The 18,169-nt window shown below is 40.4% G+C and overlaps 1 protein-coding gene across 4 annotated transcripts in view; it reads right to left on the bottom strand.

The window, feature by feature from the left end:
• FCHSD2 (FCH and double SH3 domains 2) overlaps nt 1–17,140 on the bottom strand; it is a 220,281-nt gene extending 203,141 nt beyond the window's left edge. For all 4 annotated transcript variants that reach the window (XM_033120312.1, XM_033120314.1, XM_033120313.1 and 1 more), the window contains exons 1-2: nt 16,625–17,140; nt 14,737–14,834 (exon numbers count right to left, since the gene is read on the bottom strand). In XM_033120312.1, the coding sequence (XP_032976203.1) occupies nt 14,737–14,834; nt 16,625–16,645 (119 nt within the window). In that variant the 5' untranslated portion in view covers nt 16,646–17,140. The remainder of the gene's footprint in view (nt 1–14,736; nt 14,835–16,624) is intronic.
• Between the last annotated feature and the right edge of the window lie 1,029 nt (nt 17,141–18,169).

The following is an 18,169-nucleotide window of genomic DNA, read 5'->3' on the forward strand; positions in this document are numbered from 1 at the left end:
CAAAGAAGACAGTGTTCTCACAGTCCGACGGCAATATTCAGGAATCTGAAAAAGCTCTACATCTTCCTCATCACATAACCGTCCTTGCCCAGCGCCCTCCCTGCCTCCCACAAAGGAGTGTCACCTCTCAGACTTAGCAAATGCACTCTAAACAGAGCTGCTTTTCTCCAGTTACATGTGTTGACAAACTGACTTATTTTAATGGGACATCTTTATACTTCTTTTCCTTTCAGCTCTTGATGCACTATAAATTTTTAAAATGTCATCAAACTGAGTTACCCGAAAAGAAACAATTTTATCACAAAGAAATTGAAATCCAACCTTGTCATGAGTAGGCCCTGAGATGAAGAGTCACAGAACTCTTCCAATGCTTTTTAACATAACATCCTTTAAGTAGTATTTAGGTCATTTTAGTAAAAATTGCATGATGATAGATTACTATGTCCTCTCACTTTTCAAAAGTGTTGATATCATGGCACACACACAAAAAGACCTGAGGAAAAAGGGGTCTAAACTGTATTTTCAAGTACAGTCACACACCCCTTAACAATAGGGATATATTCTGAAGAAATGTGTTGTTAGGCAATATCGACAGTCTGCGAACCTCTCCGAGTGTTCGTGCACAAAGCTCGATGGCATAGCTACTGCACACCTACGCTACATAGGACAGCCTATTTGCTCCTGGGCTCCAAGCCTTACAACACGTTACTGCACAGGACAACATGAGATTAAATCAAGCACAAGAGAAAATAATGTAATCAAGACACATGGCAAACACGAGATGTATGAGGCTGCTGTGCGTAATACAGCATACTGTTTTAAAACGAACTTTTTTTATAAGTAGAAAGAGTACACTCTAAAATAATGATAACAAATATAGTATAGTAAATACATAAACCAGTAACATCGTCATTTATTATCATTATCAAGTGTGATGTACTGTACATAATTATATGTGCCGTACTTTTATACATCTGGCAGTGCAATAGGTTTGTTTACACCAGCACCACCACAAACACGTAAGTAATGTATTACGCTACAACATTACAACATCACTAGGCAACAGAAATTTTTCAGCTCCATTACAATCTTGTGGGACCACCTTTGTACATCATTGACCCAAACATCATCACGCAGTGCATGACTATAAAAAAGTTACTTTCCATTAAGACTTATCAATATTAATCAACTTGCCAAAATCATCTTGTCAGGAGATCCATAATCAAGTTCACCTTTGAACACCACGACTTTAAATGTTTTCATCTATGCTAATCATGTTTAAGACTCATTTTAACATGCCAAGTTTTCTTTGCCAGGAAAAGAGTGGGAGACACATTCATTAGTCAGATAATCTTTTATTAAAGTGGGACACACATTCCTTTGAGATCATGGCAGACAACACATATCAAACATTTTAATCAAATGAAAATTTTTGCTATTTCTACAGGATGCAAATGAAAGTTAACACAATTTTTTACTACATGATTTGTCTTTAAACATCTTTAGTGCAAGATACATCTTATTCCTTATCCGTGAATTACACTGTACATTTAAAAGATACATCATAAATCTTTCACAGCCTTTGGCCTGGCAGAATTACTCACATAAAATTAAACACTGAGGTCTATTTCCTTGCTTTCTCCTTCCTTAAAATGATACTGATGTATAACACATAGGAAGTTTGAAGACGAAATTTCAATACCTGAGCACTAACATATCAAGACTAGATCCAGCTCAATGACAAAAGATACCACATTAACAAGGCCACTATCAAAGCCATTTTAAAAAGTTTAACAAAGTTTTATAATTTGTTACTATTAATCTTTTATATTTTTTATACTAACAGAACTTTGAAAATCTGGTTATTTTCCTGAAAGTAAACTTGGGATTATCATGTCTCCTCCGAAGAATATGTCTTTATGCATATAGCTATACAAAATGAAACAATATAATTGGCTGACAGCAATTTATCTTCTAGGTAAGAAGAATCTCAATAACTTCTGTAACCTACTGGTTTCAAACATGGAGAGCTTTTTTCTATTAAAGTGAGTTTACTAACTAATATAAAGTATAGTGAGATTACATACATTTCTACCATCCAATATGAGCTGATTCTAAGCTATTTGTGGAGTATATCTTACTTTATGTACATTGCCAAAAAGTTAAAAAATAAACATAATTAGGTGGCCAGAAAAAAGCCTTGCTACATAACAAGACTTTAGCGCTCTTCAGAAAATTCGTATACTTTACACAGTTACCACAAAACTGTCTGGTCTTAACTTACAACAAAAAAGACAAGGGCATTTTCGGCCATGGAAATATCACAAAATATAACCTAAATGCCAGATATAATTATCAGAGGAGCCAAGAGATCCCTAAAAATTCAGTGTTTCACACAATGTTTCAACAATCCTGAATCTGAAAAAACATGAAACTGCAGACTTTGGATCTTCTTCCAGTCCTGTACTAATCAGCCCGACTCAGAGATCTGCAAGGCACTGAATCTTACACCTCGTCTTTGGTATCTATTCTAAGCAGTAGTTCTTGAAACAAGATACTATGCTCCATCCACAATGTCTGGACGTAGTGGGCACTGAAAATGCTGTGCCCCCAATTATTTAAAAAAAGCCTGAGTGAAAGACAGCTGTCTTCTATTTTCAAGAAAACCCACTACAGCTATTAAAACCAGGGAAAAGATGTTTCTATGTTCAATGGATTCCTGCCAAGACCTAATAAAGGCTGAGAAAATATCTATCTACATAGGCTCTCTCACTGCTTGGAAATACTATGAAAATTTCGCTTGATTTCAACTGCTATATCATATACCTATAGAGACAGTTTTCAGTGAGAGAAAGAACTTAAATTTTTTTTTTAATTTATTGGGGTGACAATTGTTAGTAAAATTACATACACTTCAGGTGTACAATTCTGTATTACATCATCTATAAATCCCATTGTGTGTTCACCACTCAGAGTCAGTTAAGAACTTAAATTTTAAAGATAGGCATAAACCCAGGTTCAAACCCAGTTCTTCCATTTCTTTGTTCTCTGATCCTGGGCAAGTCACTTAACCACTCTGAACCTCAGTCTCTCATCTCTAAAATGGAAATACTGGGCCGGCCCGGAGGCTCAGGCAGTTAGAGCTCCATGCTCCTAACTCTGAAGGCTGCCGGTTCGATTCCCACATGGGCCAGTGGGCTCTCAACCACAAGGTTGCCAGTTCAATTTCTCGAGTCCCGCAAGGGATGGTGGGCTGCGCCCCTGCAACTAACAATGGCAACTGGACCTGGAGCTGAGCTGTGCCCTCCACAACTAAGATTGAAAGGACACTGACTTGACTTGGAAAAAGTCCTGGAAGTACACACTGTTCCCCAATAAAGTCCTGTTCCCTTTCCCCAAAATTGAAAAAAAAAGAAAGAAAAAGAAAAAAAGAAATTCTACTCGCTGGTATATACCCAAGAGAAATGAAAACACATGTAAACACATGTACATGAAAAAGCTTATACAGGAATGCTCACAGAAATGTTATGCATAATAGCCAAAAGCAAAACAACCCAAATGTCCATCAACGGATAGATTAATGGAATGTGATTTATCCAAACAATGGAATATTACTTGGCAATAAAAAGGAATGATGTAGTCATAGATGCTACAACATTGACGAACCTTGAAAACATGCTAAGTGAAAGAACCCAGTCACAACAGACCACATGTTGTATGATTCCATTTATATGAAAAGTCCAAAATGAGTAAATCGATGGAAAGTAGATCATTGGGGTTGGCCGGTTGGCTCAGTTGGTTAGGGCGCAGTGCTCATAACACCAATGTTGCCGGTTCGATTCCCACATGGGCCACTGTGAGCTGCACCCTCCACAACTAGAGTGAAAACAACGAATTGACTTGGAGCTGATGGGTCCTGGAAAAACACACTGTACCCCAATATTCCCAATAAAAAATTTAATTTAAAAAAATCCTTTAAAGAAAATAGATCAGTGGTTGCCTAGGGCTGGGCAAATAGAGGGAGAGGGAAAGGATGATGGCTAAGGGAAACAGGGTTTCTTTTTGTGATAATGAAAATGTTCTAAAATTGATTGTGATAATAGATTCGCAACTCTGAATATACTAAAAGCCACTGAACTATACACTTTATATGAGTGAATTACATGGTATATGAATTATATCTTAAAGATTTAAAAAATCTTTCTGTGCTACAGCATACATACATTTATATATGAAATTTACAAATTTATATATCCAAAAGCAAAGGAGTAAGATTATGTACATATCAAATATGCATAAATACATATTAGTTATATATATAAAGACAGTTAAATATCTTCCTCCAGTACATCTGAGAAGTAGACTTCCGCTTCTAGCCATGATGAAGTAACTCGTACCAGACTAGCCCTCCTTGAGTAACATCTATAAAACTGGACAAAATATATAACTCTACTGTTTTCAGAGACAAAACAACTGGCAGCACAAGAGGTGTGAACCACGTTCGCTCCAGCTCTCAGCCCGGCACACCTTCCCACAGGGAAGTGGAGCCTAAGCCACGCACGATGGCTGCAGTGAATTGAGACGCAGAGATCGGAGCTCTGGGCTACAGGAGTGGCTAGAATTCATAGGACAGGGTACTGGAAAGGAGGCAACAATGCAGAAGGGGTGGTGCCAGAAATCTACATGGGGGTTCCTTGAGCACCCCTGGCTGAGTACTAGGCTACACATAAGCCAGGATGAGACGCTCTGAGGCCTAGCAGAGTCACTGCTGCAGGCCCGAGAGCTGAACAGATACCAGACGCTGCACAAGGCTGCGAGACATTGGAATTCCAGTTCAGCCAGAGCCGAGATACTGCTGCACAGCCTGGGCACTCAGGCTTTCCGTTGAAACCCTAAAATTCAACATTCTTTAAAGAAAGACAACACAATTGAGACTTCCTATAATGTCATCCACAATGTCCAAATAATAATAAGTTACTAGATATTCAAATAAGCAGGAACGTGTGCCTCATAATCGCAGAAGTGTTCAACAGAAACAGACCATGAGATGACTCCAAAGTTGGAAACAGCATGCAAGAGCTTTAGAGCAGCTATTATACATACATTCTAGCACTCACAGGTACAGATGAGAAATGCAAACTTTACTGGATGGGCTTAAAAGTAGACTGAAAACTACAGAAGACAGGACCAATGAGCCAGGAAAAAGATCAGTACAAATTATCCAATCTGAAGAACACAGATTATTATCAAACAGTGTAACATAAGTGTAACTGGAGTCTGAAAAGGAAAGAAGAGAGAATGGAGCAGAAAAAAAATACGTGAAGCAATAATGGCCCAAAAATTCTCAGGTCTGTTGAAAAACATCACCTATGATCCAAAAAGCTCAGTGAACTCCAAGCAAGATAATTACAAAGATACCACATCAGTCACATCACATTCAAACTGCAGAAAACCAAAAATAAAGAGGAGAAAAGCTATGGGGAGGGAGGGAGGCACATTACATATTAGAGAACAAGTAAATAAATAATAGCTAAATTCTATCAGAAACAATGAAGGCCAGAAGATAATGGAGTGACCAACTGTCAACCCAGAATTCTGTATCTAGCAAAAATGATATTCCAAAAATAAGGATGAAAGAAAGACACTTTCAGATAAATGAAAGCTAAGAGAACTGTACCAGCAAAACTGCACTAGAAATGATGAAGGAAGTTCTTCAGCCCAAAAGGAAATGATACCAGATGGAAACTCAAACCTATGTGTTAGTCTCAGGAAGGAAAGAAGAGAGCTAAAATTGGTAAATATAAAAGACTTTTTTCCTTCTCTTAATCTATTCAAAAGATAACTGTGTTTAAACCACAACTAACATTGTATTATGAGGTTTATAAAGTATACAGCACAAAGTCTGGGAAGGAGTAATTGAACTGTTTTAAGTATCTTATGTGGAGTGGTATAATATTAACTCTAAGTATACAGTGATAAATTAAAGATGCATGGTGTAACACCTAGAACAACCACTTGAAAACAGAAAAAGGTAGAGCTGAAAATGCAAGAGAAGAAAATAGAATACTAAAAATATTCAATTAGTTCAATATAGCTGGGGAAATTATTATATAAAATACCCTTTAGTAAAACAAACAAAACAATTCCCCATGGAAGCAAAATACATTTTACCACAAAACAATATTTTTAATGATGGCTTTGATGTAAAAACGTAAAAAAGATAAAATAAAATGAGGCTGGACAGGAATCTAACCACCTTGTATGTGTGGGGATAAAACAATTCCACAACACAGAAAGAAACATAGTAGCACACAGCCTATTTCCCCAACTCCAAACTAAACTCAGTCATTTTATGAAGGAAAGTTTATAAATCAAGAATTTCTAATACTTGTACATACTAGAAATAAACTGCAAAATCTATTAGTGATAAAAATAACTTCACTAAAAACCAATTAAAAGCCAAAAATGACATTTTAGCGTTAACTAATATAAATTTTTACAATATGTTATGTTTAACAGACAGGCAATAAAATGTTGCCAATACTGAATCATTTTATTTTAGTTTTGAGAGTAGGGAATATTCACATAGTTCAAAAATTCAAAACATACCAAAAAAGGTATACAATAGAAAGTCTCTGCCTCTTGCCCCCATTCTCTAGCCACCAATGGAGGAAAAATAAATACCACTAAAATATAATCAAGGGACATATACTCCCAATTGTTTCCTGTGGGACCACAGACATGGTAACACTTTTCATAACACCAGAAATAACATTTTCTTTTTGAATTGGAATTATTGCAAAGTTTGCAAAACAGAAAACATCTGGATGACAAGACACTCATACATGAATGCCAAAAAGGAGACCGAATGGAATGCTAAAATAAAGCCTGACCGAGGAATACTGCAAGGACACAATAGAATGAAATGAAAATATCAGCGAGGTTCTACTAAGTTAGTCCCGACCAGCACATGACAGGAAATCTGCAGCAATGGAACAAAGGAAGAGGGTTAGAAGTTTCTATGCTTAGTTCCCAAATTAGTCACTGAAGAGCCAACAGGACAAATCAGACTTAAACTAACTCTTGCTTATGCAGCAGATCATTCCTGAAGGCTGACACCAACAAAACAGAACGACATCTGTGGGATTCAAATGAACATTCAAAGAATTTACAAAGAAAAACATCAACATTATTACCACAGGCCTTCTCAGGTAAAAGGTTTCATACTTTATACTTTCAAGACTGAATTGCCAATCCTCAATTATTAAAGGACAAATTATTCAGCGAGAAGTACTTCTAGCTCTTATTTGTCCTTCCTTGATTTCAGTTTAGCCACCGCACTACTTAATTAGTGCTTTCACCTGAGAAGTAAAAGGAGATCAGCAAAAATACAACTGCCTGGACGGACCTTAGACCCCCTCTCTCCAAATTACCAGAAGACCAAAAGTGGCAAGGTATCTAACCACTCCTGTATTCCTAAAAGGAGAATCCTAAGAGGCCCCTGGGTCATTGGCCCTTTACCTATGGCAAATACAAAAACCTACCGTGTTTCCCCGAAATAAGACCTAGCCGGACCATCAGCTCTAATGCGTCTTTTGGAGCCAAAATTAATATAAGACCCGGTATTATATTATATTACATTATATCATACCCAGTCTCATAGTAAAATAAGACCAGGTCTTATATTATAGTAAAATAAGACTAGGTCTTATATTAATTTTGGCTCCAAAAGACGCATTAGAGCTGATGATCCGGCTAGGTCTTATTTTTGGGGAAACACGGTACTCCTGACCAAAACCACTAAATTCAAAAGTAGTGAGCTTCTATGCATTACTTTATTAAACCAAAATAATCCCATAGGTATTACAATCATTACCATTTTAGAGATGAGAAACATGAGGCTCGGATAAGTTTGGATGACTTATGGCCAAAGTCACACACTTAATAAGAGATTAAGAACTAAAGAATTTGTACCCAGATTATACGTCTCTAAACTAGTGCTCTTTCCAGCGTATCACAGCTACCCTACCACACAGATCACCTTCACCATCTCATACTTATATACCTGGGTGTGGCTATGAAGACCAAATCAAGGAATAGTGCACACAAAAATTCTTCAACACCACTATTCTTAACCCAAGTGGTGGGTAACTTTCATTATTAGTCCTTTGATTAATTCCATCTGGCTCATGAAAGTATCCTCCATTCAAGTCTAAACATCATAAAACAACTTCTGCAGTGGGCTGCAATGGCTATCCCATTCAGAAACAAATCTTCAAATTTTAGGAGCAGATAAGGATCTATGAACAATGGTTTATGAGCTCATAAATCATGAAATAGCAGTAAGAGGTATTACTAAAACCCTGACTTAACTCAAGTAAGCAGTGGTCTATGACAAAAAGTTTTATGAAACAGATTGTCTCAAACCACGATTCCTTCTCTGCCTAGTTTGTATCTCTTATTCTTAGTTTCCTTCTCCCTAACTGACCATAATGTGGAAGTATATATTTAAAATTTTAATTCATTTAGTCAGTTGAAGTTCCATGTTACCTTTTAATTTTAAAATCAAGTAATCTTTCTTTCTCTCTCTCAAAGAAACATTAAGTATGGTCCTACTTGATCTTTCTCTTTATAGCCCTGTTTTTAAAAAATTCATCTCATGATTTACATAATTATTAAGTTCTAATTTGAAAGAACACTGGATTGAGAAGCAATAATCATTGTTGAGTGAATGAAAAAAGACTGGGGTCCAGTACCTGATCGGCTACTTCTAGTATTTGTCATATCTGAAACGTCACTGATTGCAAGATACATTATTCACTATGAAAACACGCTACCAATTAAATTGATACAATGCCCTATCACAATTTTTATTTACACTTATTGAAAGAGCTCTTTTAAACGTATTTAGTCAGATTTTTAGCATGTATTACTCCTGTACATAATTTTAAAAAGATAAACAAAATAAATTGGTATGTATTCATAAACTGGTCACATTCAGAGTTGAACTCTTCTGAATCAATTTTTGAATCACTCATTGACACCCATGTTTTTCTATACAATATTATATGCTGTGCCATCAAAAGCCCAGGTGATCCAAGGTTTATATTCCAACCATTATCTCTGGGATTTTATTCCAAGCCCACTGATACCTATTCTGCAAATTCTATGCATGAAGAGACAACGACAACTGCTTCATGGACAAAGCAATTGTAAGATGTATCTAGATTTCCGAAGTGTAATAATGTGCTTCTCTTAGAATTAATGAAACACAGTAACTTCCTTTGTTACCTTGGATAAGACAATATCCTTCAATTCTACTACTAGTAGCTACCAATGCCGAATACCTACCATACTGGACATTTCACATTATCTCATTTAACTCTTACAGAAAAGCAAAAAGGTAGGCATTAAACTTGTTTTGTCTACATGAAATATGAGGCTCAGAGAACCTTAGTAACCTGTCCAAGATTACCCAGCTAGTAAGTGGCAAAGCTGGGTTTCAATCTCTGGTCTACCTTCAAAGTCATTCTTCCCACCACCTAAGTTGTTTTCAAAATGTAGTGCACATAAGAATCATCTTAGGTGATTCTTCCACAAAGCAGGAAAAATACTGCAAATACTGCACATATTTGCAAATCATATATCTGATAAGATATAGGTATATCTTACAGCTCAATAAGAAAAAGACAAACAACCCAATTTAAAAATGGGCAAAGGATTTGAATAGACATTTCTCCTAAGAAGATTGCCAGCGGGAATATAAAATGGTGTAGCTAGCCACTTTGAATAACAGTTCGAAAGTTCCTTAAAAAGTTAAACATAGAAGTTCCATATGAACCAGCAATTCCACTACTAGGTATATAGCCAAGATAAATGAAAACATAAGTCCACACAAAAATCTGTACATGAATGTTCAAAGGAGCATTATTAATAATACCCAAACAGTCCATCAACTGATGCATGGATTAATAAAATGTGGCACATCCATACAACGGAATCGTATTCAGCAATAAGAAAGGAACTGAAGTACTGAGGCTATTCACACGGATGAACCTTGACAATATTATGCTAAAAGCCACTCACAAGAGACTACATATTGTATGATCCCATTTATATAGATTTCATTTCTAGAGAGAGAGAATGTAATTGCTTAAGGCTGGAGAAGGTGATGGGAAGTGACTGCTAATAGGTACAGTTTCTTTTAGGCAGGACAAAACCATTCTAAAGCTAAAGTGTGTTGATGGTTGTACCACCCTATGAATACACTAAAAACTGTAAATGCGTTAATTGTATGATATGTGAATTATACCTCAAAAAACCTGTTTTTTAAAAATCCTCTAGACCAGAATATCTCTGAGGCTCCTTCCTGGACATAAAAGTCTCAGAGCATCCATTGAGCTTTCAGAACCCAATCCCCAGTGACTCCCACGAACCCACAGTTTGCAGAAGGCATCATCTAGTACAGTAATGCCTCACTTGAGGTCAGACCTTTGTAGACCTCCAGGTATCTACAAAGGAAGGGCAGGTGATTCTCGAACCAGTTTCAATTTTTCAGAACATCTGTGAGAAACCATACACTCAGCCTTCTCTGAGGTGAAGTTTTAGGTATCTTTGCCTTTGACTGGTTTCATGTTAGTAGTTTTAAAATACTGACACCACAGCTAACTGACACCTCATCGTATGAAAAGTAAAAAATAAGAAAACAAGTTATTAGCTAGAATGCACTTTAGGATTGGCAAAATATTTCCAAAAATGATGAGATCCATAATGAGTTCCTTGGTTAAAAGCTTGGGAAATACAAATATAGGGGAAAGTGCACTAGTCTAGAAATTAGGAGAAATAGCTTAGGAACCTCCTCAATATGATTCACTTCACCTCGCTGTGCCTCAGTTTCCATTTTCATCTATAAAAATCAACAAATGTGATAGTAGCCACTTGCCCCTAAAATTCCATGATTTTTCCATATTATATAATGTATCCTAAAAATGTGTGCTACAAAGGTAGGTCTTTAGATTAAGCCCTTGCAAAGAACTTTCTTTACTGACTCTACTTAGCACATTATACAAATAAACAACACTAAATACTTAACACTATTAAGTAATACATAGGCTGTAGTACTTAAAAATTTACTTATAAGCAGCCTTAAAAAGCAAAGAGCGAAAAAGTAATAATAATAAATTTAAAAGAAAGTAAAGTGTGCTTGTCTACTGCTGACAGCAAAAGTCAACAGGAAACACTTCAGTATAAAATCTCCCCGAAGTATGGAATGTCCCTGACTGACAACAAATGACTTACTCTCCTTCCCATACTTTACTCAAAGCACATCAGCTTCCATGTGCACCCCTGGAAGAAATGAACTGTAGAATGGCAAGAGAGCAAAGGTATCATACTTGGTCTCCTCCCTTCAAAATTCCAGAAGATGAGTAGGGGGAGAGGGGTGGGAACTAACAGTAACCCCGCACACAATTCTTCTACTTACAGTTTAATGCGCTGTGGTCTTTTTTTAAACTTATTTTTAAAGTCATAAAAACTTTTCTCCTACTAATTTCTTTATATTAAGAATAAAAAGCTATTTGCACTTTTTTGAGTGAATTCATACTAACTCAAATTGAGCATACCATTGTTGGGGGGGCATCAGTGGGAAGGAGTGCTGTCTGTGGTGTTTTGGGGAGGAGCACGGTGGGAGCCTCAAAAAAGGAAAAACGGGCAACATCTTTTACAACATAATACATCTAAAAACGTAAGTTCAGAGATTTCTAATGAATTTTTAGAAAGTCATTCCACTTGCTAAAACAGACGAGAAAAGCCAGACCACCATCTTCCTCAAGCAACTGACGTTATCATGAATACCAACTTCCAATTCATCATTATCATTGGGAAAAAAAAAGCAAATCAGAAACTTAAACTCATGTTTTAGGAGGTAATACAGTATTCTGCTCACAACTATATAGGACTGAAGGGATTCAGTCCACTAATTTAATACAAAAGAAGAACACACTGACTCCTTTAAAATAATAAAATATCCATTAATCCTGGGAGCACCAATAAGCTCTGTATTTACAAATTATACATAAGTACAGATATACTCTACATCAACTAACGTAGTAAATCGAAACGTGTCCACGTGAATCAAAGTATAACACAAGGTCAACAGATACCACTACGACCCCTACAAATGGAGCTTATAAAATATTTCACCTAAAAATAAATAAGGTGCAGTTAAATATAACCAGTTACATTTATTTAAAAATTCTGCCCGCCTAAATAAAGGGTATAAAGATAGAAAAATGAGTAAGAATTAGCCCAACTTCAGGAATTCAGATGAAGGGGGAAGCCAGAAGCACGTGGAAAATCAACATTCTTTATGATCACAGAGAACAACAAATTTGCAAACTTAGTGATAACCAGAATTTTCCAAGAGAATAAATGGGAGGAAGGGTATCAACAGGCACAGAGAACAGCACAAGAAAGGCATGAATGCAGAGAGCACAATTAGATAATCAGAAGTCCTAAGTGGCCAGGGCAGGGAGAATAAGGAGGAAGGATGCATGGGCATGAAATGGCACTAATAAAGCCAGGAAAGGACACTTGCAGCTGGGTCGCAGAGGGTCACGTATGCTATGACAAGGTGTTTGGTCTTTACCCAGAAGGCCACAAAGAAACTGATGTGTGTGTGTGTGTGTGTGTGTGTGTGTGTGTGTGTACACATACATATACATATATACACTTATATATGTGTGTGTGTGTGTGTGTGTGTATATATATAAAATAAACGTTTTTGTTTTTTTTTTAAAGATTTTATTGGGGAAGGGCAACAGGACTTTATTGGGGAACAGTGTGCACTTCCAGGACTCCTCTCCAAAAAACGTCCCCCCAATCTCAGCCGCGGAGGGTGCTGTCCAGCCCCAAGCCCTCGTCCCCTCGGTCCTAGCCGCGGAGGGCACAGCTGAGCTCCAGGTCCAGCCACCATTGCTAGCTGCAGGGGGCGCAGCCCACCATCCCCTGCGGGACTCGAGGAATCGAACCGGCAACCCCGTGGCTGAGCCCACTGGCCCATGCGGGAATCGAAGCAGCAGCCCTTGGAGCCAGGAGAATGGAGCCCCAACCGCCCGGGCCTGGGGCCCCTAAATGTTTTTTCTAATGCTAAGTGGTAACAATGTGAAAGACAGACTAAAGGAGGGATTGGGTGCGGGTAGGGCGTAGAAAATATGAGAACACCACTGCAATAATTAGGATATTACTGCAATAATACAAGTAAAATGTTATAGGGTCAGCTAGAATACAAACAACTTAATAGCAGAGGAGCAACAACCTGCATCAACTTAACAGTGACTGTGTGTCAATATATTTGACCATAAGCTCCTGTACCAAAGTACAGGCAATAGAGGAAAAAGAAAAGAAGGTAAACCAGAAGTCTTTATAAGACATAATCAATAGGACTTAATAACCACTGATCACCCACACCCCACAGAGAGGATCTTCACTTACATACTAGTTTTGCCTTTCTAAACTGCTGCTGAAAATTTATTACTTTCATCTAGAGATTTCTACTAAAACACCTTTGTACACTTAATAGATGTTAAAAACTTTGAATTTTCAACCATATGAAGTGTTTCACGTATCTTGTACAGGAAATTATTTAAGTCTAAAAATTTCCCTATGGCCACAGAAAAACAAAAAGAAATACAGAATTAAAATAGAGTACTTTTCAGTCAAAAAAACAATGATCTTGGTATATCCAAGATTGGACGAGACTAAATTTATATGCCTTATTATAAACCCTGAATATATAGGTATACAGTAGAAATACTCATAAATAGTACCTAAATTAAGTATCAGGGAGGAAAAAGGAACTCTTCAAATTAAAATCTTTGAGCTACAAACAATTCAGCTATCCAAACACATATAATTTTATTATAACATTTTTCATGAAACCAACATGAAGTTGTGCACCACAGGAAAAACAGGCAACTGATGAGGTTTACGGACCCAATTCCAATTTGACAGATGTATTACTAAAGGGAAAGAAGAATTGCAGCTACTGTTTCAACATGCAAATCACTGTCCATCCTTTACCAAAATATGTTTGTTAAACTGTCGGGTTGTATTGTAGAATTGTTAAATAAAATGGTGGTATTTCTTTCAGTAAAATGAGTCATGCTTCCCTCTATAAAGAAAGATACCAATTTTCACAATTGGCATAATGTCTAAATTCAAAGTTTTCTTGATTATGAACAGAGGTAATTTTAATGATAAACACATTTCTCACTAAATTTAATGTTCAAAGATAAAGTTGTGTCTGTCATGCTCCAACAAATAACGCTAGTATATAATCATCTCAGGTTGACCGGCTCACCCCTAGATATTAACCATTAACCAGAGGAGTTAGTTTAAAAATCAGTGTGAAATCGATAAGGTCAATAAATGTTATAATTCAGTAAAAAGATTATTTAAATAAGAATTTCAACTTCAATGATTATAATTTGACAGATAAACTTTTAAGACCCTTGTTTTTTCATAATAGTATGTGTAAGTTATAGGTTCCCCCACTAAAGGAAAAAAAGTTTGTATTGTGTTAGTTCCAGTTATAATTTCTAGCTGAGTCAAAGCTCTAACAGCCTTAAAGCAGGAAATCCAAAAGGAAATTCCATCATCAGTTCCTGGGGCTTGGTAACTCAAAGCTTCTTTGAAACAGAGATACAGAAGTTCTCAAACTATTTACTATAACCTTACCTCATATCTTCAAGCAAATCACATTCTGCTTGATGTTTGGCTTGAAGTTTTGTCATCTGCTCAACTTGAATGTTTTTCAGTTCTTGTGTAACTTTCACCTAAAATACACCATATATTTATGAAGGCCTTACTGCAACTTTAACAAAAAACAAACAAAAAAAACTGCTTAAGGAAAATACTTAATACTTGTCAGAATATACACCTCTTGCGCACCTCTCCCCTGGAAACTAGAAATCCATTATTAGCCACCTAATTTTGTTTACTGAAGATACTCAGTATGAAAAAAAATTAGCCAAATAACCTGAAACAGAGGCTAAATCTAAGTACACAAGTGTAAAAATTACAGATTAAAGAGGTGCAAAATAAACTGCTAGTCATTCAATTTCATGCACAAGCTCAGTACATATCTAGGTCTTCCTAGAGTTTTAAAAGAGTCTGTCTTCTGTTTCTTCCAAAAAGGATTCAAAGATATTAACCACCAGAAGTACTGAGCAGAGTGTAGCCCGGAGAAGGGAGCATAAGAATGCCTAATATCTAATGACTGAAATTTACACAATCATGAAATTATATGCATGAACGGACTACATAAATTATTCCATAATGGCTGCAAGAAAGCACACTGTCTCTGGATGATGCCCTCCACTCGCTGACAGCGCATCAAATCACAATCTTTCTCACAAAGGAGAAAGCAAAAGTGACCTTCCAGCATATGCAGTGCTTCTAAGCCACCCCAGCAAGCCGGTCCCCGCCGCGGCTCCACTTTAAAGAGCCAGAATAGCAAATGCAAGCTGGCCAGTGCCTCGCCCGCCAGGCCGGGACCCCAGGATTCCAGGTTACAGTGGGCCTGGAATCCCCACCGCCGGAGTGAGGCTACCCGGAGGGGTCGGGGTACGTTTTTTAAAGAAAAAAGACTTACTTAACTGAAGAAACCCGGATTAAGAAAGAAAGAGGAGGAGGCAGACACGAGTGAGTTAGATATTCAACAAACGTTTGCCCACGAGGGGAGGATAGAACAGCCTCCTCCACCCAGCGCCCAGAGTAGACACTCAGTAACTATCTGCAGGATTAAAAAGACAAGGACACAGACTCAGCCCCTGGGAAACGTGAAGAGGGCTGTGAAACAGTTCTCAGAAAGTGCAGCAGTAAAGCTGCTGACAAGCCCGGAGCACCCGTCACTCCCACCCCAAATCCAGATCGCGGTGCACCCGCCACGCACTGCCCGGTTTTCACTCTCCTGAGGACAGCATCACCGCCTCCTGGCCCCCTACCCGGAGGGACGGGGCAGGAATAGGGTGGGGGACAGAGAAAGGCAGGACTGACTGGTCAATGCTTAATTTCTTGTTTTCCCCTGGGATGGGGGGGGGAGATGACTATTCCAACTTCTTTTCGGCCCGCCCCGTGGGAAAAGCAGGCCAAACCTTAAGGCTGGGCTAAAAACAAATTCCCTGCAAATTTGCAAAATGGGCGAGGGTGGCGACAGGCAGCTGGAGGGCTCAAACCTGGTGCAGACTAAACAATCACACAAGCACAAGGCTCTGCAAAGCTGCAGGGGCTCCCCCGCCTCCCCTTGGTGCAGCCCCGAGAATGCACTTTGCAGCGAGCAGCACTGCCATGCGCGCGCACACACACAAATGCACACCCGAAACTCCTCTGAAATGTCGGGGGTCTCTCGCGTACTGGAAGGGACGAACCTCAGCCACCCCTCCGTCGGAAAGTCACCTCACACCCGTGCCCCCCCGCCTAGAACCGGCGGAATCTCAGTGACAAGCCAGAGGCGACGACGGTCACGGCCGGTTGAGGAAAGGGGGAGGGGGCGCAGCGGTCGCCCCAGCCGCGTTCCTTGGACGCATCCTCCCCGAGCCCCGAAGCCCCCCTGCTGCACCCTCACCTTCCTCGGCGGCGGCTGCATGATGCTGAAGGGACATCAATCCTCCACCGACGGCGGCGTTAGCTAAGACGAGGAGAAGGAGGGCCGACGGGAGGGGACGGCCCAGCCGGCGCGTGTGTGTGTGAAAGGAGAGCCTGAGAACGAGGACTAGCCCGGGAGGGAACAAGGCCGGCAGGCGGCAGGAGGACCCGGGTCGGAGGGCGAGTGTGAAGAGGAGGAGGAGGAGCGCCGGGAAAGCCTGGGGCTCTGGCGGCCTGGGGGGTGTGTGAGGGAAGGAGGCGGAGACCGCGAGGGGGCGGGGGCCCGAGAGCTGGGGCTCAGTCTCCCAGCTCGCCGGTCGGCTCTCGAGGAGCAGCCGCGTCGTCCGGCTCCCCGCCAGCCGTCGGCTCCGGGGCTCCTCACAGACGCGGTCCCCCGCCCCCACTCAGGCAGCCCGGCCCTCGCTGGGCCTGACGCCCCCACCCAGCCCGGGGAGGTGAAGGCGGTGCCGCGCTCTCAGCTTCAGCTCCTCCACTCAGGCCGCGGGAATTTCCGGCCCCACCGCGAGGCGCAGCGCCCCACTCCGGCGGCGGAGGGGACAGCTTAGGCCAGAGCCGGGTTCCAGGTCCCGTGGCCGCGGCGTGGGGCTCCCTATCGTGGCGGGGACGGGGGGAATTAACGGATCGGTCGGCGAATAGGAGGGGCAGGAACATTAGCAGAGCACGAAAATCCCCCCGTCCTTCCCTAGAGTGGCACGTTCCAAACGCCTCCTGTCCTCCCTCCCCCACACTGGGAGCCAGCCGGGGGCTTCCCGCGCGCTTTCCCGCCAGCCTGCCGAGGCGCGCGCCTCCGATCGGGGGCGCGCACGTGGGCGGGAGAGGGCTCTGCGCCGACGCACGCGCACAAGCAGCCCCTACCTCCTGCTGGCTTTTGCGGCTGCAGTGTTTGTGCGGGCTGGGGGGTCGTGGACGTTCAGAGTGAAGTTTTTACAATGATAAGGGGTCAGTATGCCTGTGACAGTAGGAGAGTTCCGGTTTTCGCTTCATCTCGGTCCTCCAACACCCCTCTCTCCCGAGCAAATGGGCCGGGCAGATAGGCACCAAGGGAGCCAGCATTAGCAAGTCTTATCACAGCAGATCACAGGTGCCTGACTGTTGTTGGGGGGCGGGGGGAGTGTCTAGTTCCCCTTTAAAGAAAAAGAACAGCTCTCTGCTACAGGGCATTCAAGTCAAAGAGCATGGACTCTGCAGGAAGGGAACAGTTAGGTCGTTAAAGGCAGGGCCCCCATTTTATGGATGGGGTGAATAGTGCCCATAGAGGACTGGAGACTTTCTGAAGGTCACACAGTAGGACTAGAATCTCTGGATCACGAAGGGTTCTTTGGGTTATAAAGAAACAGGTGCAGACGATCCATTAGGAAAAGTAGAGGAGGCAGCAGGGGCAGAGGAAGCCCTTGTCTGGGAATCAGGAGCTCTGGATGCCGGTCCACTCTGCCTGCCTCTAATTGGCTAAGTGAGCTTGGGCTGCCTCATCTGCCAATGAAGATGCTCATCCAGGCAGCCCCCA

This window comes from Rhinolophus ferrumequinum, chromosome 11 (genome assembly GCF_004115265.2).
Source record: "Rhinolophus ferrumequinum isolate MPI-CBG mRhiFer1 chromosome 11, mRhiFer1_v1.p, whole genome shotgun sequence".
Lineage (NCBI taxonomy): Eukaryota > Metazoa > Chordata > Mammalia > Chiroptera > Rhinolophidae > Rhinolophus > Rhinolophus ferrumequinum.